The following is a 23,502-nucleotide window of genomic DNA, read 5'->3' as shown; positions in this document are numbered from 1 at the left end:
TATTAGGAACATTTTCTAGCAAGCAAAACAGGCTGATGCACTTATGAAAAAACCTAAAATACGTTTCTGAAAATGTTCTGAATGTTTGAGTCTTTGTATATTTTACAATGCCTGCTACTTTTCCATACCCGACCAGTACAATTCTAGGATATGAACTAATACATTTCCCCCATAAATCAGTATGTCTTATTTCAAATGTGACTAACACATACACCAGCCCTGCAAAATTCTACTCATCCAGGGCAAATAGTTATTTTTGCCAAGTGAGTACAACATTTTTTTCCATTATAATCAATCGTCATGGCAAAGGGCTGGCAAGTAAGTCCGGTAAATTTTAAATTAAGATTTTACAAGGCTGACACAGCGTAGTAGTTTTTGCTCAGGCATATTTTAGGATTCAGCTATGGTTGGAAATGGAATTACCTCTGACATAGAGAGAAAGGTCTCCCCAGATCAGAGTTAAAGCTACCCATTGTGGTTACTTGCATTGTTCGTAGCCCATGGATAAAAAGGATGAGTTTAGCTGCTACAGATGCTGGTATTTTAATCTTTAAGAGTAAGATAGGTATCTATTCCCAATAGTATACTCATTTAAAAGTTTTAGAAAGGAATGTTGAAACTAATGTAATTTTATCACGTCTTCTATTGGTTGCAATAATCCATAAGAATCATAGTATAAGAAATTTTAAAAACTACTTACAGTTTCTTTAAAAGAGGAATTTAGCCAGCGGTTGTTTACTACGTTCTGTATAGATGTGGGTGGATTCTCTAAATCTTCAAAGGAATCCATTAATATAAAGTCCAGAACAATGTCGTAAAAATTTAGATTTTTCACCTGCATTCAGTTAGAATAAGATCAAAATAACTTAACTTCTCTTTCAATACTGGAACAGAGCATAAGCCAGTATTCCATACTCTACATATATCAGGCAGATTTATCATCTTAAGTTATTTAGGTAACATTAAAAAGCATTTCACTAATGGAAAAAAACCTGACATTGCAACTCAGCGGTACAGAGGTTTTAAAAAAAGAAGTGGAAGCATATTTCTCTAAATCATCTAAAGTATAAAAAAGCAGCTGGATTTCTAATATTTATGAATTAATAAATATCAATTTTGAGAGGGAAACAGGTTGTGTAATCAAGTTTAATGAGGAAAAAAGCACTACAGAAATCCAAACTTACCCCCCTGGCAGCAAGTTCCATTTCAGTATTATCCCAGTGGTCTGTTTGCTCTAAAAAATGTATCATTTCATCAAAGACCTCTTCAAATTTCTTTGGATTCTGTGAAATAAAACCAGTTAAGTGTCATATTTCCTAGTAGGATGACTTGTTTTAGTTCTAAATTCTTAAAAGGCAAGTTTTTTTTTTTTTTTTTAATAATATGCCCAAAGAATTATCATGGTTAACTCCAGGACCAGACAAATTAACTTTGATCTCTGGTTACAATGAATACACTAACGGAACAACAAAAAAGGAATTTACCTTTCGAGCTCTCACAATTAAAGCAGACAAAATTTTTCTTCCACTCTCAGCAAGAAATATTCTGTTAGCTGTTTCTGAAAGAATTACCTGGAAAAATTTCCAGGCAATACAGACCTATAAGTACATAATTTATTTATAAAGAGAATTGCACTAAATGAGGCTATTAGATTCTTTAGTCAAATCAAACTAAGAGATGCTTGATATTAATACAGTATGCAAGTACAATACTTCTAACCCATCCAAAAAGATGGGTCTCCCATCCAGTGATGCACATCATTATCAAAGAGGCCATTCATTTTGTCTTAACATACTGGCCCAGATTCAGAAAGGTACTTAAGCATGTCCTTTAAATTGAAGTATCAGAGGGGTAGCCGTGTTAGTCTGGATCTGTAAAAAGCGACAGAGTCCTGTGGCACCTTGTAGACTAAGACGTATTGAAGCATAAGCTTATGCTCCAATACGTCTGTTAGTCTTTCAATTGAAGACACCTGAATACAACAACGTTCTGAAGTAGATAAAATGTTACTCAAAATGCTTTAAAAGTAATGAAAAAGCCCCCCGCCCCCAAAACCGCTCCTTCAGTGATCTGAATATTAAAAAATAATATGCTACTCTCATAAACAGCATTCAGTAATTACAATATATAACTATTACACTAAAAATAGGTCACTGCAGAAGTAGGGCGAGACAAAAACTCTTAGCTTTGACCTAACTCTGCTCCATTTAAGTTATACATATCGTAGAAGAAAGAGAATGTGTGTGTGCGTGCACCACATTAATAACTAAGTATTTACCTGAAAAGCCTGTCGAATACAGTGAAGCTTAGCAAGAAAGTCACTGTCCCCCAAACACTCCAACATTTCAGTCCTACATAAAATAGAAAAAAGTTGTAAACTATATTTAAAAAACAGAAGCACAGTACAATTTGACTAGGATTTATTTAGAAATAGCATCCATTATTCTGAGATTAGGGAATTAAATGCAGTATTATGTAGAGTATTTATCTTTACTCCTTGGCTTTCCTTGGAAGTTAATTAGTAAATACAAATCAATACCTTAATATTCTGGAATAAATTTTGCCCTCTTCTGCTAAGTGCATAGCTTCTTCATATAATGGACAATGGCAAAGAGACTCTAGACCATAGGTATTTCGGATCTCTCTGTGTTCAGTAAGCTGAAAGATATTTTTTGTTAAAGCTTATTAACTAACTTGCTAAAATGATTTTAAAAGTAAAATAAATTAATTCAAAGTCTGCTTGATATTCTGATGAAAGGAATATCCTTTTCTATGTTGGTTAACTACATCTATAACTGGTCAACATTCAATACTAAAAACAAAAACAACATTCTAGAACATTGTGGATTTTAATATGAAAGCTATGGTTTCAGATTTGAGCTTCCGAAGAGTTAAATTGTAGAACAGGTTCAGATTAGTTTGTTTTGAATTTGAATACTTAAACCCATAGGGTTTGTTGAAAGGAAATGTCTCTCTGCTGTTCACGAAGAATAAATTGATGATGAGGCACTGAAAGGGGCAGGAGGATCACATCATAAAGAAAGCTGGGAATGGTTATAAAAAAAATCACTGTCATTTTCCTAGTAAACGTGGCTCTTAATTACTAAAACACATTTCCTATGATTAAGACATTAAAATCCCGTGTTTTACTTTGGGTGCCAAAAAAGTCTCTTCTCGGTCTATGATTTTTAATATTTGAGTTTAAACCTTTGGCTGACATTACTACAGAAATGCATAATTACCCATCCCACAAAATGTTATTAAGTAAAATAATATTTAAACCATTCAAAAAACATTAATGTAGAGCAACCTATGTTAGGAATATCATAATTTTTCACTCTGCATAGCAGTGGCTGGTAGGTTAAACAGTTACCATTTCATTAGAAACATTACATCATTCTTATTATCTATCCAAAAACTGCAGAGGCAAACATTTTTCCATTTACTAAATGGCTAGAACACACATTTTAACAATTTCAAAAAAAATTACTGTACAATATTACTGCAGATTGCCTGAAAAGACATTTTGCACTTCTAGGCATCAAAACCCTAATTTAGAAATGTCTTAAATAAAACTAACTTTTACAAAAATTAAAATATACTCTATCTGGGTTTTTAACATATTTATGTCCCTGTCTTCTAGATATGTTCAAAGTTAGACAAACAGCTGTTACTATGTTTCCTTCAAATACAGTCTTTCCTTAATGTTAAGTTTTAAGATGATGTTGTTACATTTATCTTCAAGTTAAGAAAAAAAAAATATGGGCACATTTTTCCATCATTGGAAATACATCTCTGTAAGTGGTGGCAGGAGAAGTTCTACATGCATATTGATGAGAAAAATATACTCCTGGGTGGGCCTTTTCTGTGGTCCCTATTGGAGGAAACCCCAGTGACTACAATGGGAGTTAGCCCAAGTAAGGATTATGGCCTTGATTCAGGAAAGCACTTAAGCATGTGTTTAAATTCCACTGATTTCAATGGGACTTAGTGTGTGTAAGTATTGTCCTGAAGAGAGATGCTTTCCTGAACTGGGTTCTAAAGCAAGACATGGTACTTAAGAGAATAAGTGAACAATAAAAACTTTAAAAAAATTGGTAAGGTAATATACTTAGAGCAATTTACAAGCAATTAAACTAGCATGAAAATTAACAGTTCTGTCTTAAGAGTTTTAAATCTTTGTCCTGTCTTGTTTATTTGCTGGTTCAGCAGAATGGACTAGGATAAACTGACTTCCTGAAATAGATCTGCAGCTGTGACAACATATCAGATTAAAGTTTTGATACTAGTTAACAATAGCATCATATTCATAGTAACAAAATAGCCTAAAGAATGTTTAGAGAATTTACAGTGTTACTCTCTAAAGTTGCTTTATCTTATTTAATCAAGAAAGCAACAAGTTCTTTTATGTGAAGATTGTCAAATGTGTACTTGAGAAGTTGTAAGTAATATTTTAGCTGATTAGCAGTGGTAGGAATAAACAGATTTTTTAGTATTTTTCATATTTGAAATATAAACATACTCGTTATACAAGTTTTTCCGCTAGTTTCAGAATAAGAAAAAAAACCTTACTCCAGGTAGAATCAGTTTTCCAGTGTTACAGCCCAACAGTGTTTATAGAAAGGTATTTTTCAAACTTTAATGTAAATATTTTCAAAAAGAAAAAGCATATAATAGGACACACTGAATCATACTAATGTTAAAAGGTCCAATCCAATGCCTACTAAAGTCAACAGACTCCCCTATGCTTTATTTCACCCACAAAGCATGAGAAAGAATACAGGTAACATGAGGCCTGATCAGACTTCCATGGGATTTGTATCAGGCCCCATGTTACCTGTAGTTGTTAACTCCTTATACTTTGCAGATGAAATAAAATAGCAACACACACTACAACAGCTGAACCCTATGAGAAAGCAACTGCTTTCTTGACATATTCCAGTCAAGTCAACACATGTAGACAAAGGAGATAATTTATAAGTTAGTTATTACAGCTATAGAGTATTTCTATTTTACTTAATTGTCTGTAAGGGAGAGTTAAAGACCTGAAATACCCTAGACAGGGTACCAACAGTGTTTTCACTTTTCCGGATATGAAAAATAAAAAAGTCATAGCGCTTTCATAACAAAGAAAATATTAAATTATTTTAAAAGGTTCCTAACAGTGAAACTGTAATAATATTAATCTAAATTAATAAAGTAAAAAATATCCAAGTCAAAATCAAAAGGAGGCAAATCTATTAGTAAGTTATAAATAAGGTTTGTGACAATTATTTAATCTATAAAATTTAGATGCAAGTGTACTGATGAACATACAGTTCTTTCATAAAATTAGAGGACAATAAAAAGAGGTGTTTTACCTCTATTGTGGCTCGGTTTTTAGCAGCAGGATTTCTGGAATCAGAGAACTTAAAAAAAAAAAAAAAAGTAATAAATTTTAAGTCCAAAGCTATCAATGCATTCCAGCAGCTTCAGAAATGGGGGGCTTTGTCTGGAAAGGCAAGGGAAAGAGTGTTGTCTAGCTTTTTGAAGAGTCACCCTACACCGTTCTAACGGGTGGATCAGCTGCCTCATGGATTTGGGAGATGACTGGTTTGTCTAGGGGGTGCAGTGGAAGCCCATATGGTCCTATACACCCCCCCCCCCCAAAAAAAGCACATAAAAGCCTTCTTCCCCTGGTTGGGGCTCCATCTCATGACCTGAAAAACAGCTCCCACTCTGAGGTTAGGACCAGGATTTTTGGGGTCTGGTGTGGGTATTGTGCTACTTGCCTTTTTTGGGACTGACAAGGACTTTCCCCCTCATTGCCAGACTGGGCAGGGTTATGCCTTTCCCATAGCAGCCCAGGAACCTAGTGGGCTGGTTAGAAGGCAAGGGTGAAGTTCAAGTTGTTGCAACTTGACAGGTGTCCAGTGCAGATACTTGTTCGACGGGGGTCTGCTAAACTGGAATCTGAAGTGGAGTTAGAAGCAGCAGCTGGCGAACAGGGCTGGGGTTCCTACTGTATGACACAGGGAAGAGACAACTCTTTTTCCCCCGGCCCCTCAAGGACAGATGCATCCCAGCAATGGGTTAGGACCAGATGTGGAGAGGTGAGGGGAAAGGGGGACGGACAGCAGTCCTCCACCAGGTGGAACAGATTATGGAGGAAAGGATGATCTGCACTGGGCAATATATTGCTGGATAGCTCCCAGATGAGTTAAATTAATAAAGTTGCAGCCTAGTTAAACCACATCCCGTGTGCCTTGTTTGTCCCAGAAAGAAAATGCTCTTGGAAGCCAAGTAGAACCAAAGGGTCTATTAATGACCCTGCTCTGGTAACAAAAAGGTCTGTAACTTCCTGCCCCCCTCGAGAATTCCTGTCAGAACAGAGCAGGCTCTCTCACAGGAAGGGAGCCAGAGAAGGGAGTATGGCCCGGGGACTGCTGGCTATTCTCAGCTACCAAAATGGCTCCTTGGTGGCCACTCTAGCCAACCATAGCCCCTACTTGAGACTGAATTGTTCCCAAGCAACTGCTAAAACTTGAGGAGCGCACAGATATTTTTAAAAGTCTAAGTAGCACTGTAACATAGCTGAGGATCTGGGTCAGAGTGCCTGTGGCTCCAGAACTCACCTTCTACACAGCCTTCAGGCCCAGCCCCATTCCTAATGAGTGTCCCCCCACCTCCGGAACTTTTATTTCTAATTGAGTCTAGAATTTATGGATGTGATCTCACTCAGATTGCATGGAATAAATTAAATGGTACTTTCTTCAAATACCTTCCAGTTGTAGATTTCAAGAAAGTCTTTTAAAGCATAAAGAAGAGCAGGACCCTCCCAAATAATGTATTCTGTTTCTATAATCAACACAGTGTAAACAGGAATCAGGTTACTGGGTCTAAAAGCAAGAAACAAAATTTGTAGTTAAATTTCTTTAGCTGTATCTACCACTCAAACTAAGTGTCAATCCACCAGCAATTAACTAGGACAGTTGTACCCTTTTAATTTTCCTGTCGTGACATCTGCGTGCAAAAGCTGCTTCACTGGAAGTTAATGTCTCTGAGAAATAATGTCTGGCAAAGGAATGCAAGCAGGATCAGGCAGTTGGCTTGAAAATTTCTTCTATGTCTGACTGACTTCTCTTAGCTTACAAAGATATCTGAGCCAGAGGGGAATGTGCTCTAACTTTAACTTGAAAAAGGTGCCTGTACCAATGAATAATCTTTGAAAATACATCTGTAACAATATCATCTCATCTGCCCATTTCTTCTTTCCCCTTCTCACCATAACACAATTTAAAAGTTCCTAATGTCTAGGAATGGTCAGTCAAATTCTCTCTCAGAAACAAGGTAAGGGCAAAAGTTTCCCAATATAATTTCCTGGTCCAAATAAAACCTTGAGGGGCTTCAAAAGGAACAATAAACTTGACTAGTAATTTGAAAGGGGGAATTTGCCACAATTCCATCACAAAACCACTCTCTGAATCCAAAAGGTGAGAAACACTGAAGCTCTAACATGTAACCTTCACATCCCCATTTTTAACACAGTGGAGATAAGTCTTGCCACAAAGGATCAGATACTATAGTGTTGAAACTCAGACAGAATTAACAACATATAGAGCATGGAATGTTTCTTAAAGAGAACCTGTCATGCTAGCACCAAAGGGAGCACTAACTCCATAATTTGTAAGTCCCTGAGGCACACTACCTCCAAGATTTTAAAAGACGTATTCATAGCTTTGCCAAAAATTCCTAAGAAAGTACTGTCTGACTCTTACAAACCACTAACAAGAGAATGTTCAGGATGATTAGTAAATCATTCAGGATGATTAGTAAAATTAACTAAAATCAAAGAACAAGATGAAAGAACAGTTTGTCTTGCAAAGAAATGGAACAAGAGGGAAGATGTACAACAGCGACAGACAATAATGGATAAGTAGACTCCATACCCCAGAGCAGAATGTAGAAACTTGTGGTTCATTCCAACCCCATGAAGAATACAACCTACTCCTCGGTGATCACAATTCTCTACCAATAGCTGAAATACACTAAGTAATAATGGTTAATTCTCCTATATGGACAACAGACTGCCTCACCGTTTTTTTTTTTTAAGTGTTTCTCCTCCCAGAGACAGGACAAGCTTCTACTGGAAGCAAGTGCAGGTTCACCCATCAGAAAAGATGGCTGCCTTGTTGCCTAGTTTGGAAATATATCCTTTTTTAAAAAGTCCGTGCGTGCGTGTGAATTAGATAACCCACATTAACACTGTTTAATTCTTCACCCCTCTCTTATGACTAGACCACATGAAGATACTTGAGTATGATACTGCCAATAAGTTAACGAACCAGATCCTTTAGCTCAAGCTGTGGTGGCTCACACTTTTAGATCCAGAAGTCTCGAGTTCAAACCCCACATGTAACCAGGCCAGGGGCATCACATCAAATAGGATTGGTTTCCCAAAACCGGGTTGCCTGAAAGGTGAACTATTAAATCTCTGATTTTTTTTTTTTAAATTGTAAAGTGAGGCTTTTAAGATGTATAAAAGACAATTCAACCCCCCCCCCACCAGTTGTGTCAGATGTCTCCAAAATAGTAACATCTCCAAAAACACTAGTAACTTCAGCTTACAGAGTTACCTCTGGTTTGCTCTAGACAACTTTGGGGACGATGAAAACTTGGACAACTGTGGCTGAAGTAAAGATGGAACATCCTCTTCCCCCATGGTTAGGGACTGGGAATACTGCAGCTCAGGTTTCAACCTACAGCTATGATGTTCTAGACCCTCTAAAGACCATCAAAATCCTCTTGCAGGTTGAGGTGTAGAGGAGGCAAGTTCGGATATTTCAAATGTAATGCTGAAAACACTGTTTATACACTTTGTAGTCACTTTTAAACATCAAAGGCCTTCAGCACCATATTCATATGAAGATGTTTCTCATTTACCAGGCTTCAAATGTGTTTCCACAGCAAGGAGGCTCATAAATGGTAACCAGACACCATTTGACTCATGGTGGGTAGTCCTTTATTGATTTTTTGTTTTTAGTATGCATTCCTTATTTGTGGGACTACTCAACCTGGATTGAACTAGAACTAGGCCCTGAAGGTGATCATTCCCACAGAAACAACTGTGGGGAAATAAAATATATCCCAATACACTTCTGAATGATAAATCTGTAGTTTCCTATGAACTTCTGAAGATCAAGGAAGCTGCAAAGGACTTCCTCTTACAACAGAAATTTCATTCCTAGGGAAGTAACAAGTAGGATCCCCAAATGAATGTCACTGGGAGGGGTCACGATGTTTAAGGTATGATTGCTATGTGGCCATGACAACTGAACAGGAAGAGAGCATCTTACACCATTTTCTGTGCTTTTGGGAGGAAGGGAATCAGAACTGGTACTAAGGGTATGTCTGCACTGCAGTCAGGAGGTGTGACTGTAGCACAGGTAGGCATACCTGATCTAGCTTACTAAAAACAGCAGTGAAGCCACAGTAACACAGGCAGTGGCACAGATCACTCTCTCAAATACAAGCCTGCATGGCACCCTGGATACATATTCAAGTGGCAAGCGCATGCCACTGAATCTTCACTGCTATTTTTAATGAACTAGCTTGTTCGGCGCTAGCTTGTGTATATACCTACTGTGCTACCATCTCACCTCCTGACTGAAGTGCAGATATACCTTTAGTGGCTTTAGAATATCAAGATGGTGAGACCACCTTGACGATTTAGAAAGGCCCAACAGGCCAGGGCTATTGTTCTTGCCAGTTATAACCGTGTTTCTTAAGGAGACAGTCACTTTAGGCTCTGGATAGGAAGAATCTCCCCCACAAAACATATCAATCTCTCTTACTGAAAGACTGTGTCCCCTGCCTGTTACCAAGCAGACATATCTGCTTAAATAGTAGGAAAGCTCATGTAAAAAATGGGAAATGACAGGCTCTCTCATTTTTTCTGTATCCTCTTGAATTGACAGCACTCACTCATCTGAAGGGACCTTGGATAGTCTTCTTCTCCAAATTACAGGAAAGGGCAACTAGTCCCAGGAGATATATTCCTTGTTAGAAATTACTTTTCGTCATAGACTGCAAGTTACTTTGAGCTTTCAAACTCAGGGAATTTTGGACGGTTACATATGATCAAGAGTTTAATTGCAATCCATTTCAGATAATTCACTTCACAAGGGAAGCATCTTCCCCAAAAATCTTTAGATTATGGGTAGGTGGCAGGGGGAAAATAATACAGTTATTTAGATGGTTGGTACCATCCCATCTAATTTTGCTTCCTCAGTAATCAGAACCATTATAGGTGTTCATAGATATCCAGCTCTGATACCCAGAAGGATGGTTGTTTACACTCGTTAGCAATTCATTTTTAGAAGGATGGATAACTCATGGAATGTGCCAACCAGGTGACCAAAAAAAGCACTAAAATGACAGTTTTGAAAGCAAAACAAAGAGGACAGGAATTAGTGTGATTGTGACTCCATTGGTCCAAGGTAAAAAAAAAAAAAAAAAAAAAAAGTACTAGGAAGTTGTCTGCAAAGGGAGGCTTTTTTCATGTAAGATGCAATTTATTTCCCCCACAAAAATTAGTAGCTTTTAATTTACAGTAAGAAATGAAAAACATTAGTAATCTATTTATTTTTCATGAAAGAAAGATTCTAGTATGGTTAAAGAAGAAATCCTTCCGACTCTTACCTCAGCTGCTGAAACAAAGGAGTCTGTTGATGCAATGCTCAGTGTATCTCGCAGACAGAAATCTTGTGTGTTATCCTTCACAGTTATATCGGTATCTTTATCTTAAAAATGAAAATAAATCAATTTACCAGTTTGTCATTTTCTTTGACAGTCTACTGATTTAGTTACAAGTCTTGAACTTAAATGGCATTTTTTAAGAAGGCCTTCCTTTTAACTTTGTAACAATAAGATGTCATACATCTTATATGTAAAATTTGTTTAAGCAAATTTTGATATAATGAATGCATTGAAAACTTTGCAGTTTTAGTATCACATTTATTTTGTTGAGGTACCTAGAAAGCTACAGCATACAGCTGGAAGAGTAAAAAGTTACCAAACCAAACCCTTACTCTTCTCCCCAACACACACAATATTTGGGTTTTTCTTTTTTCCAGTTTTTATTCGCAGGGTGGCTTTATACACACCAGCTTCTTTTGCCATATATGAGACTTCCAATGGAAAAAAACAGCAAGAAAGAGCCAAAGATGCTTTATGGGTTTTGTCCTCTCAGGCTCTTTTTCTCTCCTCAAACATCTACTACATCTCTAAACTAATTTAAATAATCAACTAAGACTTTAAACCTTACAAAATGTCAAATAACTTTTTTTTTATAATCAGCACATGTTATGCGTGGTATAGGTTTTTTTAAAAAGTACGTTAATTCAGATTTTTATTTCCATTCATTTTTGTAATACTTTAAATATATATATCCTTCACAATTTTTTTTATAACATGACCAATATTCAGTGTGATCTCAGTTGTACTGATCATTTTAAAAAGGAAGAAAGAAAAAGAAAACTATAATTCTAGTTAAACCAGTTGGCGGGGGGGAGGGGGGTGTTGGTTGGTTTTGTTTTTTAAATTATCCCAATTCTGTAGTTTTTCCATTTCACTCAGCTTGGACAGTAACCAGAGTAAAATCAGTTTATTTTCTGGTTCTCATTCTCTTAAAAGGGAACTGCAAGGGAAAATTTAAACCTTCACCCACCTCTCCTATCTCCCCCAACCTTCTTCAGTGAAATAAAGATATCCCATCTCCTAGAACTGGAAGGGACCTTGAAAGGTCATCGAGTCCAGCCCCCTGCCTTCACTAGCAGGACCAAGTACTGATTTTTGCCCCAGATCCCCAAGTGGCCCCCTCAAGGATTGAACTCACAACCCTGGGTTTAGCAGGCCAATGCTCAAACCACTGAGCTATCCCTCCCTCCCACATCCAGAAAAATTTCTAGCAGCATTATGATTTTTAAAACCTTCAACAAAGCCTATATTTTCCACTAACATCACATTCTATTAATCTGCAATACAAATCCTTTCAATTTGCATTTAACTTTTTTCAGATTTCAACAATTGCTGCACACACTGCCAGCGTATATGGTTTTGTTTTCATCATGCAGAAGCACTTTCACAGAAGGATTAGATTCATAAGTCATTAAGTCAAATCTTGGCTTGATGTACTTCATACTGCATTCTCAACAGAGCACAGGCATTTATCTTGGATTACTTTACCTTCAAACATTACACATGTGTTGCTAAAAAGTCTGTTTTATTTCCAGCAGTCAGCAACAACCAGCTACCCTTAGTTACTATGGTTATACTTTATAAAAAACACTATTATACAGCAAAGTGGCTGCATGCCAGTTTTACTGGAATGGTTTACTCATCAGTTGAAATGCTACAATCCACATGATCATTTCAGTAATTGTTATATATTTAGAACGGCAGCTCAACAATTATGCACTAGATATCAATAAATTAACAATATCAAACTAAATATCTGTCTTTGAGAAGACCCAAGGAAAATATATATATTAAAAGTCTGGACAAAAGCTTTCTTAGATATTGCTATACTGCATTCAGTCAATCAGACTGAATCCATCTTTACATCATAATTTCACTATTATACATTGTGACAGGTTCCCCCGCCTGGGGTGCCACTTGATGTACTGGGGTACCACTGAGCCTGCTTGTTCCACCAGCCTGGGTTCCCTCACCCTGTCCTGCTGAGCCAGGCCCTCAAGCCTCCTCCAGCACACACACAGGTAGGGCGACACCCAGCTGCAGAAAGACACGGACACTGAGATCACCTGTGAGTGGGAAAACTCAGCCTGGGAATTGTCCAGCACTCACGTGCACACCCCCTGTGTAATACACAAGTGTAAATCCAAAAGTGTATTGTCCTGCACAGAAAACTGTACAGGTTAAGCTCATGAAATTCGCTCCTTTCCTCAATGTGGCGGAAGATATGCACAGCTTTCTGCCCCTCAGTTATGAATTGCACAAACTGGTTTATAGAAAACAAACACAAGCTTATTAACTACATAGGATAGATTTTAAGTGACTATAAGGGATAGCAAACAGATCAAAGCATATTACTGAGCAAACACGCAAACTAAGCGTAATACACTAAAGAAACTGGCAACAAGTAGTAATTTCTCACCCTAAATGTTGTTTTAAGCAGGTTGCAGAGTTTCTTGTAGACAAACCCTTCTTACTTGCAGCTTAGAATCCAGATATTCCTTTCACAGGCCAGACACCTTCTTGCCTGGGTCCAGTGCTTTCTTCCCCAGATGAGTCTTAGGTGTTTTCAGCAGTCATCTTGGGCTGGGATTCAGTGAAGGAACCGACCTAGATTAACTCACTATCCTGCCTTAAATAGGATTTACATATGGCAGGAATCCTTTGTTTCCCAGTTTGATCCCCACTCCCTATTAGTGGAAAAATACTAGCAGGCCAAGATGGGGTCCAGTACCAGGTGACATGATCATATGACCCTGCAGTGTCAAAGCAGCATCCCAGGAAGTGTCTCAGGAAGGAGAGAGATTAGCATCTTCAAAGTCCTATTGTTCTCCTTAATGGCCCCTTGACTAACCAGCCAGCCTGATTGCATTTGGTCTGGTGGGCATTCCACAGGTGCAAACACTTTTGCAATTGATACATAGTCCATATTGCTAACTTTAGATACAAAAATGATACAAGCACACAAATAGGAAAATCATATTCAGTAAATCATAACCTTTCCAATGATACCTCACATGACCCATCTTGCATAAAATACAACTTAGTCATGCTATATTCATATCACAATAATATCTCTATGAAGAACATGGGGCATAGTGTCACACACATATTAAAGCACTGATTGTCAGATACTCTAATTGTTTTCAATTGTGTGTTTTCTCTCTCTGCTAGCCTATCACTTCTTAAAGATAAGAAAACAAAACCATTACAACATCCAGGTGGATTGTCCAAGCATCAAGAAACAATCATATATTGTACTGGAAATTGGAGAGCTGGGACAGCAGAAGGCTTGTCTAAACTGGCAAGTTTTGTCGCCAAAAAGTGCCTTTTGGTGACAAAACAGCAAGAGCATACACACTACTATGGGACTTCTGTCATGAAAAACGCCCAGTTTTGGCGACAGAAAACTTGTCTTTCCCCTCCCTTTATTGTCAACAAAGAGCCAGTGTAGACACTGCTGATTGTTTTGTCGACAGAACTGGCTTCCGCCAGTATACCACAATGTCTGCCCTGGTTGCTCTGCTCAGTGTTTTGATCTCTGCTGCCCTATAGGCATACGCCCCTCCCCTTTCAAAGCTCAGAGAAGTATCTGTGTGCTGCTCCGTTTGGGGAGCAAACAAAGAGCAAATCATTGGAATGCTCCTGTTCTGCCCTGCGCTAGGAACACAGCAGCAGGCAGACTGCTGTGCTGCTTTGCCATGCTTCAGCACGGAGAGCTCACAGAGCTACTCATGATGCTGCTCTTGGCAGTTGAGGGGGCTGTGGGAGAACTTGAAGAGAATCCCAAGATGCGCACCGATCAGCTCTTCCTTCCCACAACACTGCATTGTGGGATACATACCCACGGTGCATTGCTCACCCTGTCGATGATGGTGTCCCCAATGTGGACATGATCTGTCGACAGAGGGAGCAAGCGTGAACACCCTTTCGCGATATTTGTTTTGTCAACTTTTGGGTATCGACATACGTTTTGTCAACAAAACTTGGTAGGATAGACAAGCCCAGCGGTTCTCAGACTCAACTGTAGATCACTGGTGGCCTGCAAAGCACTAGCTGGAAGGCTACAGAAAGCAGGCTGGTAAAACGATACTGCCTCCTCATTTCTAGCTCATAATTTGCATTAATACCCTTCTAAAAATACATTAAATGCTTTTTTTTATTACTTTTCCACATAAGCAACTGCTATAGCTGTAATACGGATGTTAAAGGCAGGGCTGCATGTAGATGTAGTTTGGCTGAAGAATTTTCCATAGAATTGATCCTTACCACAGAACTGTGTTCCATAATCTAAACTTTCAGTTTAAAAATTGTTTCTATCCCTCATGGTTGTAAAGAAAACCTCTAAATCAGTGGTTCTCATCCAGAGGTCAGGCAAGCTAAGTCAGTATTATCTTCCAGATCTTCCTGAGTCTGCAGACAGACTGTTACAATTGGTCTAAGAGATGTGAACTGCCACATTCACTTCCGTGAGGTGAACTCTGAAACCTCTGCTGACATTGCAAGTGTTAACATTATCCATTTCACAGCTGATCCCTTTAACAGAAACACCTAGGGCCCGATTCTCATTTACACAAAGATCTGGGTAAAGCAGCCTTTGTGTAAATAAGGATCAGGCTAGGTCTAACACTAAAAAGTTAAGCCAACTTAACCCCAGTGTAGATGGCAGTAGGTTGAGAGAAGAATCCAACTCTCGAGGAGGTGGATTAACTATAGTGACAGGAGAACCCCTCCCCTCGCTGTAGTGAGTGGCTACACTTACATCGCCATAGCAGTGCAGCTGCAGCACTGAAGCTGTGCCACTGTAATAGTGTAAGTGTAGATATAGCCTAAGGCAGCATTTCTCAAATGCGGCCACCGTGACCACATGCAGCCACCAGGGGCTTTTCTTGCGGCCACAGCCTCCTGGGCTGTGATTTGGGGGGAGGCAGGCAAAGCAGTTGCCCCTCTCCCAGGGCCGCCAGCCGGGGTTCGGCCCTGCATCCCTCCGGAGATACAAACGCTGGAGATGCAGGGAGCCGGTGAATCCCCCACTTTCCTGTGGGGGGGGGGGAAGAGCAGGCTTTGGTCCCAGGGCTTCAGGCTCCATCCATGTGGCTCCAGCCCCAGGCTCACCACCCTCACCATCGTCCCTTTGCCCTGCTGCCTCCCTACCCATCTCCCCATCCAGGGCTTAATTTGTCCCAGGGCTTGCCAGGGCTGAATAAGTCTGCTATGAAAAGTGATATTAACAAACATACAAATATCACTTTTCACAGCAGCAGACTTACTAGCTAATGAGTCTTTAAAAAAAAAAAGCAATGAAAAAAGCAAAAAAAACAACAACAAAAAGACAAGAACATGCAAAGCATCTTATTTGCGTTTCTATTCTGTTTAGGTCCAGTAATGACTAGGGCAGGGGTAGGCAATCTATGGCACGTGTACCAAAGGCGGCACGCAAGCTGATTTTCAGTGGCACTCACACTGCCCGGGTCCTGGCCACTTTACATACAACAACAGTTTAGTAATATATTATAGACTTATAGAAAGAGACCTTCTAAAAATGTTAAAATGTATTACTGGCACGCGAAACCTTAAATTTGAGTGAATAAATGAAGACTCGGCACACCACTTCTGAAAGGTTGCCGACCCCTGGATTAGAGACAGACGAACATTATTTTTATTTGGTGACACTCTGAGGCCACCAAAAAATTTGTTGCGAGACTCCCTGGCCTAAGGCCTGCTATATGTTTCTCTCATAATCCTATAAGACGGGGTAGGCAACCTTTCAGAAGTGGTGTGCCGAGTCTTCATTTATACACTTTAATTTAAGGTTTCACGTGCCGGTAGTACATTTTAACATTTTTTAGACGGTCTCTTTCTGTAAGTCTATATTATATAACTAAACTATTGTTGTATGTAAAGTAATCAAGGTTTTCAAAATGTTTAAGAAGTTTCATTTAAAATTAAATTAAAATGCTGATCTTACACCGCCAGCCTGCTCAGCCCACTTCCAGCCTGGGGTTCTGTTCACCTAGGCCGGCAGCGGGCTGAGCAGGGCCTGTGGCTGGGACGCCGGCTTGCAAGGGGCCGGCAGCCGGGACCCCAGACTTGGGGGGAGGGGGCGGGGGGGTTCAGGGCAGAGGGCTTGGTTTGGGGAGGAGTTCAGGGGTCAGGGCAGAGGGCTGGGGTGTGTATGGAGGTGCAGGGCAGAAGGCTGGGTGTGGGGGAGTTCAGGGCAGAGGGCTGGGGGTGTGGGGAGTGCAGGGCAGAAGGCTGGGAGGTGTGGGGGGAGTTCAGGGCAGAGGGCTGGGGTGCTCGGCTCGTGGGGGTGCTCCCAGCCCCCTGCCCTGAGCAGCTCATGGCAGGGGGCTGGAAGGGCTATGCCCTGTTCCACCCCCTTCCCCAAGGCCCAGTCCCTACCTCTTCTCTGCCTCCTCTACGGAGCAGGGAGCACGCTGCGGCTCGGCTCTGCTCCGCTCCTCCTCCCCCGGGCCATCAGCTGATCGGCGCAGGGAAGGAGAAGAAGAGGGGCAGGAAAGCACCATGCTGGGGGAAGAAGCGGGGGAAGGGGAAAGCTTGGCTGCCGCAGGACCAAGCTTCTGCCCCCGCAGGGGAGAGCGGTGGGCGGGGAGAGAGGGGGCTGAGGGCCCCCCCCCCCGCTCTCCCCTGGCAATTTGTGGTCCATACACAATGAGGCCTTTTAGGGTCTCACTTTTCATTTGATTGTTTTGAAAATTACATTTGTTTGTTCACATCTGCACGTTATAAGTTTCTACCAATGACTCTCAATAAGGCTTCTTGCTCTTATGGTATACTTATGTGTAACCAATATTTGTGATATTTTCTCTTATGTTTGCATAGTAAATTAATGTCCAGAAGTTAGTCTTGTATGTGTTCAGTGCCATAATCTCTGAATAATAAAAATTCTTTGTACTATACTGTCTCGAAGTTAATCATGCTGAACTTCTGTGAAGAAGCTCAATGGCAGAATTTAGACGATTATACCTTTCCTTTGCCTCCTGCACAATTTTAAATGTATGAAAGAGTGAGTAGTGGAGCTATTAAAACATATTACAAACAGGAATAGTTCTTGGAATAACAGCATCTTACTCATTTGTTGAGCTCAGGCAACACGGTAAATGCTTTGCGTTTGTTTGTTTAGTGCCATTAACATTCCACTTTGCTACTCTGTCATCACACAATCAAATTTGGAATTTAACACTGGTAAACCCAAATTAAGCTATACTAAACCTCTAAATTAGTTGCTGTCCGACATATTCTTGCACTCCAAGAGGAAGTACATCATAAAATAACTTCTTATTCTGAGTTGCCTCCCAATACCAGTGAGTGAATTCTTAGTCCTGCTTTCAAATTGCCAACATGTTTTATTTCATAAAAGATCCTGTTCCCTTCACAAGCTTTAAGTCACATTTAAAACATTTATGTAGGTAGACAATGTCCATGTGCTGCTTTTTTCCTCTGCTAGGCCCTGAAGCCAACAATCAGTGGGTCCTGTCTGATTTTAGACTAACGTTCTTAAATCCCAATCCAAAAATTCCAGTACATCTACTGAAGAATTTGACTGGCTTTTGGCCATCCCATTTGTTTTGAAGCCTAATAATTCATGTATCATTTGGCTTCTATACTTAAATTTGATTTGATTAAATAAAGCAGAGATTTGGCATCTGTGTTTGTCTAATTCCTTCACAGTTAATTCAAATAGATTGTCAACATAGCTTATTCTTGTTTCTTCCTTCCTTCTCTGCATTCTGTTTTCCTGTAGCCTAGAAATCATCAAATCTATTTTGGCCACAGCAAACTCTACTTTGGATTCCAGGAATACTTTTCAAAAAAATCTAGGCTGTCAATTGGGAATTTTATAACAGAGTGCCATGATAACTTCCAGATACTACATAATCGTCTGATTCAGATGTCACTGCCTTTTCTTAGCTGTTCTTTTCATATTTAAAAACAGGCTTTGGAATCCAGTCCCTCCTCTACTTTTGTGCAGAGCTGTTTCTCAGCAATTATGAAGTGATCTGTCCACTCAAATTCAGTCTGATAGCACGTTAATTAATGTATTCAGATACAGAGCTCTCTAAAAAAGTAGTTTTGGAGGGGAAGAGGGAGGAAGATTAATTACAGGACTTCCTCTCAGAGAAACTTAATTTCCCCCCTAGGGTTAACTCCCATCCTCCTCCAGTTCCCAGTCTCACTCTCCCACAAGGGAGGCCCGAGATTTTAGGTAGTGAATCCTTCTCACCAGGCTTGAAGTTCAAAGGTCTTCTCATCCCTAAGGCAAGGTACTAAGCATGTAATGGGACTATTCTCATGATTAAAGTTATGCACTTGCATAAGTACCTTACTGAATCCAGGTATTAATCTGGACTACCTATTGTTCCTGTGTTAAGCAGCTCTCTGCCACCTTCCTGGAGCTCTGCTGTGCTGCCCCAGATAAGCAGACAAGGAGGGGAAATCAGTAACATAGAGGCATAGTAATGACAAGAACCTGCTAGTAACTACTCAGTACTTTGAAAGCTTTTTTAAAACAGAATGTCCTGGGATTTTTATCTTTTGAAAAAGGAAGAGAGGTAGATTAACATCCAAGAATTTTTAACTCATTGCTGGAGACTACAAGAGCACAGCCCCACAGAATATGCTCACTCATTGAGGCATGGGCTCCAGCCAGCAATGTACTAGCAATATTTTAAAATAAGGAGAGAAGCGTTTGCAAAAACCCTTTGCCACTGCTAAATCTTATATCACAGTGGCATACAGGCTTCCTGAAGTAAGTAGTGAGGGCCAGGGGAATATATTTGGTTTATTTCCCATTTAACGAAAGATACACAGTCCATCATAACCAAGAGGGTAGATTACATCACTTGGCAAACAAATCTATTTTAAGCACGTATGTATACTCAGTTCTGAAAAATATATTATGTTTATAGCGTCTGCAAAGTCTGATTTCATGGAACATGTACTTTAAGAATCTAATTCAGCAAAGCTCATGGTTAACTTTAAGACACGTGACTTAAACATGCTCAAGTAGTTTGCTGAATTGGGGCCTGAATGCATTGCACTTTCTCACAAGAATAATAGGGAGTGAGGCAAGCCTCTCCAACACATGTATTGAATGAAGGAGGGTTCTTTCTCTAGCACCCTACTTCATTCCATCTACACTTGTGCACTGAATGACAGGGTTAAAATTTTTTTTGCCCCAGCAAAAATTCCTGTCATCTTAATTAAGCAAGCATACAGGTCTACAACAATGTTGTGAAATGTTTATTTAACTTATTAAACAAATGAATGCACACGCAAAAAGTACATTAAATAACTTGCAATCTGATCAAATCAAAATGGATTAATCCCAGACCACTGAAATAGACATATCCGAACCACAATTTGTGCTGCATTTCAGCTTTCTTCTCACACGCAATAAATAGCTAAATATTTTGCGCCTATAATATATATATTTAATGACAGCTTTTACCCCCTCTGTTGTCTTTGTTCTTAACATATAACATGTTTTTATTCTGACTTTCCAGAATGACAAATTCGCCCCGAGCAGAGATTAGAAAAGCCTGAAAAGTGAAAGTTTGAGAAAGTTATAAGTAAAGAAAGAAGCCCTTTAGAATGGAAACATTTAAGCAAGCTCAACTATATATATTACTATTTTAGAAGTAATAGCTTTTTTGAGATCATTATGTCTTTGTAAAGAGGATGATGTAGCTATCTTTAGAAATCTCACATTGGTACCTTCTTTGCGTTTTGTCAAATCTGCAAGGAAAGTGTTCTTAAATTGAACAACATATGCTAGGTCGTCATCCAAGACTCCCATAACACAACATATATGTCAGAATGTGGCTAAAACCACAGAGCAGGAGACATTGAACTCCTTGGGGGAGAATTGTGTCACAAATTTAATAATGCTTTTTAAAAAAGAAAATGAGTGCCATCAACATGGAAGCATGTCCTCTGGAATGGTGGCCGAAGCATGAAGTGGCATACAAGGGTTTAGCATACCTGGCACATAAATACCTTGTAACGCAAGCTACAGCAGTGCCATGTGAACACCTGTTCTCACTTTCAGGTGACATTGTAAATAAGAAGCGGGCAGCATTATCTCCCATAAATGTAAACAAACTTGTTTGTTTTAGTGATTGGCTGAACAAGAAATAGGACTGAGTGGACTTGTACAATTGTAAATTGCACTTTTATGATAAAGAGATTGCACTACAATATTTGCCAGAGGTGAACTGAAAAATACTATTTCTTTTGTTTCTCTTTTTTACAGTCTAATATTTGTAATCAATAATAATATTAAGTGAGCACTGTGCACCTGGTATTCTATGTTGTAACTGAAATCAATATATTTGAAAATGTAGAAAGCATCCAAAAATATTTATAATAAATTTAAATTGGTAGTCTATTATTGTTTAACAGTGCAATTAAAACTGTGATAGTGATTTTTTAAATTTAATTAATTTGTTTTGAGTTAATTGCTTGAGTTAACTGCGATTGACAGCCCTACTATTTAGATTTAATTCTTTTGACAAATAGATTCTAAAAGCACCAACAATATATGAAGCACTGAAGGATTATGAGAAAATTTACAAATTGTACATAATCTTTTTCCCCTATACAAAAACATACAGGAAAAATAGATAAAAAAGGTAAAATTATTTACATAAATTACAATGTTATGGCTACTGCTGCTAAGTAGTAATGGTAAGAATCAGAAAAGGTTACTAACCATGAATAGTTTAAATCACAGGTTCTCAAACTTCATTGCATCGCGGCCCCCTTCTGACAAGAAAAATTACTACACGACCCCAGGATTAGGGGTCCCAACCCACAGTTTGAGAACTGCTGGTTTAAATCATTCCATACAAGGTTCCGTATTATACATTCACATCAGGGAAGATTCACACATCACATTCATAACACTTTACAGGAAGATTGTGCATTTAAGGTCTGATCTGACTCCCACTGACCTCTATGATAGGCAGATCAGGCCCTTTGTCCTGGCTTGGGGCAATTTTTATAATAAGGTTGCAAGTATAAAACCAAGTGGAAGTTAAGTGTACCCATAGATTTCTCTCACGAGGTTTATTGAGGTCAGATTCCCTGACAAGGGAGAAGACAGGAATTAGTGTCTGTCAGTCTCCAACCTTCTCCATTCTGTTCTACCCCTCCCTGATCCTTCCCCAAAAAGCTACAACAAAAATTAAGTTGAGAAAATTGGATCCAATCATCATGTCATTCTATTTAATATCTTTAAATATCAGACTATACGGTATAGTGACTAGCCATATCCAACATCAAAATAAGTTACATCAGATAATGATTTTGTCTTCTATATGTAAAGAAAATCTTGAACAAAAATATTTGCCACAATAAATCTTGTCAGGTTACTCCACAAGAAATGCCATAACTTTTCTGAAACAATATTTTTTAGTTTGACTGGAGAGACTGAAACATTCTTCTCAAGTTAAAACTGGCTGTTCAGACCATGAATTTAAGATACCAACAAAAAAATCATAGCAACAACATGGCTAGCCGGCACTACTTATCAAAATGCTTTATTGGTTGTTTTCCCAGCATAAATAAAATTCATAATAAATTGACATTCTTTTGACAATCATATTAAACTGACAAACTCTCCCTCAAGGGAGCTACAGAATGAACATTTGAAAAAAATACAGTTACTTGGAACAGACACTTAGTAAACAATTAATGAATTTGACACAAACAATGGAACATCAATTTTTAAAAAAGTCTGTCTTAGAAATGAAGTCTTTTAAATGTGTTTAATCACAGCTATAATTAAACAGATTAAAAGATACCATATTAACTCAGCCCTTAGAAAATTACTACTTTGTAATCCATGTTTAAAACTTGAGTTTGAAGGAAAGAAGAAGTTACAAGTAAACTGACACAACAGCTGATATGCATGGGAACCTTGTGCCAAAGGAAATTTATATGACTGATTTCAGGCCTCGAAATGTAACATCCACACCCCTTTCTGCTTTATGAGTTACGGTAACAGGTGTAAAAAAACATGCCAGAAAGCTAACTTTGACCTAAATTTAAACTCCCATGTTACTAAGAGCTATATTTAGTGGTTATAGAATATCAGCAGGGTTAACAGATGAAAAGTACTGCCCCCTGGCGATGTTCAAAGTTAAAGCTAACAAATGTAAGATTTGTTTTACATTAAGTAATTGGCAATTACCCATTTTAGATCAGGAGGCCTTTGAGTCAGGGACATATCTTTGTCCATCGCTGTGAAAATCCCCCCCAAATTTGGCAAAGTTATAAGCCTTTGAAATAACTACATTTCAGACATGATCAAACTTAATAGGGTTGACAGAGAAAATCTCCTAAGGTTCCATCCACACTGGCATGCTTCAGCTCACGGCTGAGCAGGATTTTCCCTGCAATGGCAGCTCTGAGCTGCTGTGGCCTGGGCCAGGGCTGGGTCCTGAGAAAAGGGGGACAGCATTTCCTCTACTTTTTGTGCCCCCTAGCTGATGCCCAGGAAGGAGAGAGGAAGCTGCCTGATTCAAATGCAAAGGGGAGAAGAGACAGGGTTTTTTTGGAGGGAGGAGGGAAGAGAAGGGGAAAGGAAAGGGGGGTAGGACTGGTTGGGCATTAGACTGGGACCTGGGTAGGGGGAGACTGGGACTGGGTGGGAACTACTAGGGTGAGGGGAGACATCTGAAGAGGAGCCAGGATACAGGCGAAGAACTGATAACTGGCTGGGCAAAGAGAATAGGAAACCTG

The 23,502-nt window shown here is 39.1% G+C and overlaps 1 protein-coding gene across 19 annotated transcripts in view; it reads right to left on the bottom strand.

Moving 5' to 3' along the window:
• Positions 1-23,502, bottom strand: part of MIGA1 (mitoguardin 1) — a 49,259-nt gene that overhangs the window by 5,810 nt on the left and 19,947 nt on the right. For 9 of the 19 annotated variants that reach the window (XM_065555508.1, XM_065555513.1, XM_065555507.1 and 6 more), the window contains exons 8-13: positions 10,681-10,781; positions 2,540-2,658; positions 2,279-2,351; positions 1,485-1,571; positions 1,185-1,283; positions 701-835 (exon numbers count right to left, since the gene is read on the bottom strand). In XM_065555508.1, coding sequence (XP_065411580.1) covers positions 701-835; positions 1,185-1,283; positions 1,485-1,571; positions 2,279-2,351; positions 2,540-2,658; positions 10,681-10,781 — 614 coding nt within the window. Of the gene's footprint in view, positions 1-700; positions 836-1,184; positions 1,284-1,484; positions 1,599-2,278; positions 2,352-2,539; positions 2,659-5,360; positions 5,409-10,680; positions 10,782-23,502 lie in introns of all 19 variants that reach the window. The other 10 variants (XM_065555503.1, XM_065555502.1, XM_065555500.1 and 7 more) reach the window with 3 other exon arrangements.

Source organism: Chrysemys picta, chromosome 8 (genome assembly GCF_011386835.1).
Source record: "Chrysemys picta bellii isolate R12L10 chromosome 8, ASM1138683v2, whole genome shotgun sequence".
Lineage (NCBI taxonomy): Eukaryota > Metazoa > Chordata > Testudines > Emydidae > Chrysemys > Chrysemys picta.
The sequence above is the reverse complement of the archived record's forward strand: the minus strand, read 5'-3'. Positions and strand labels throughout refer to the sequence as shown.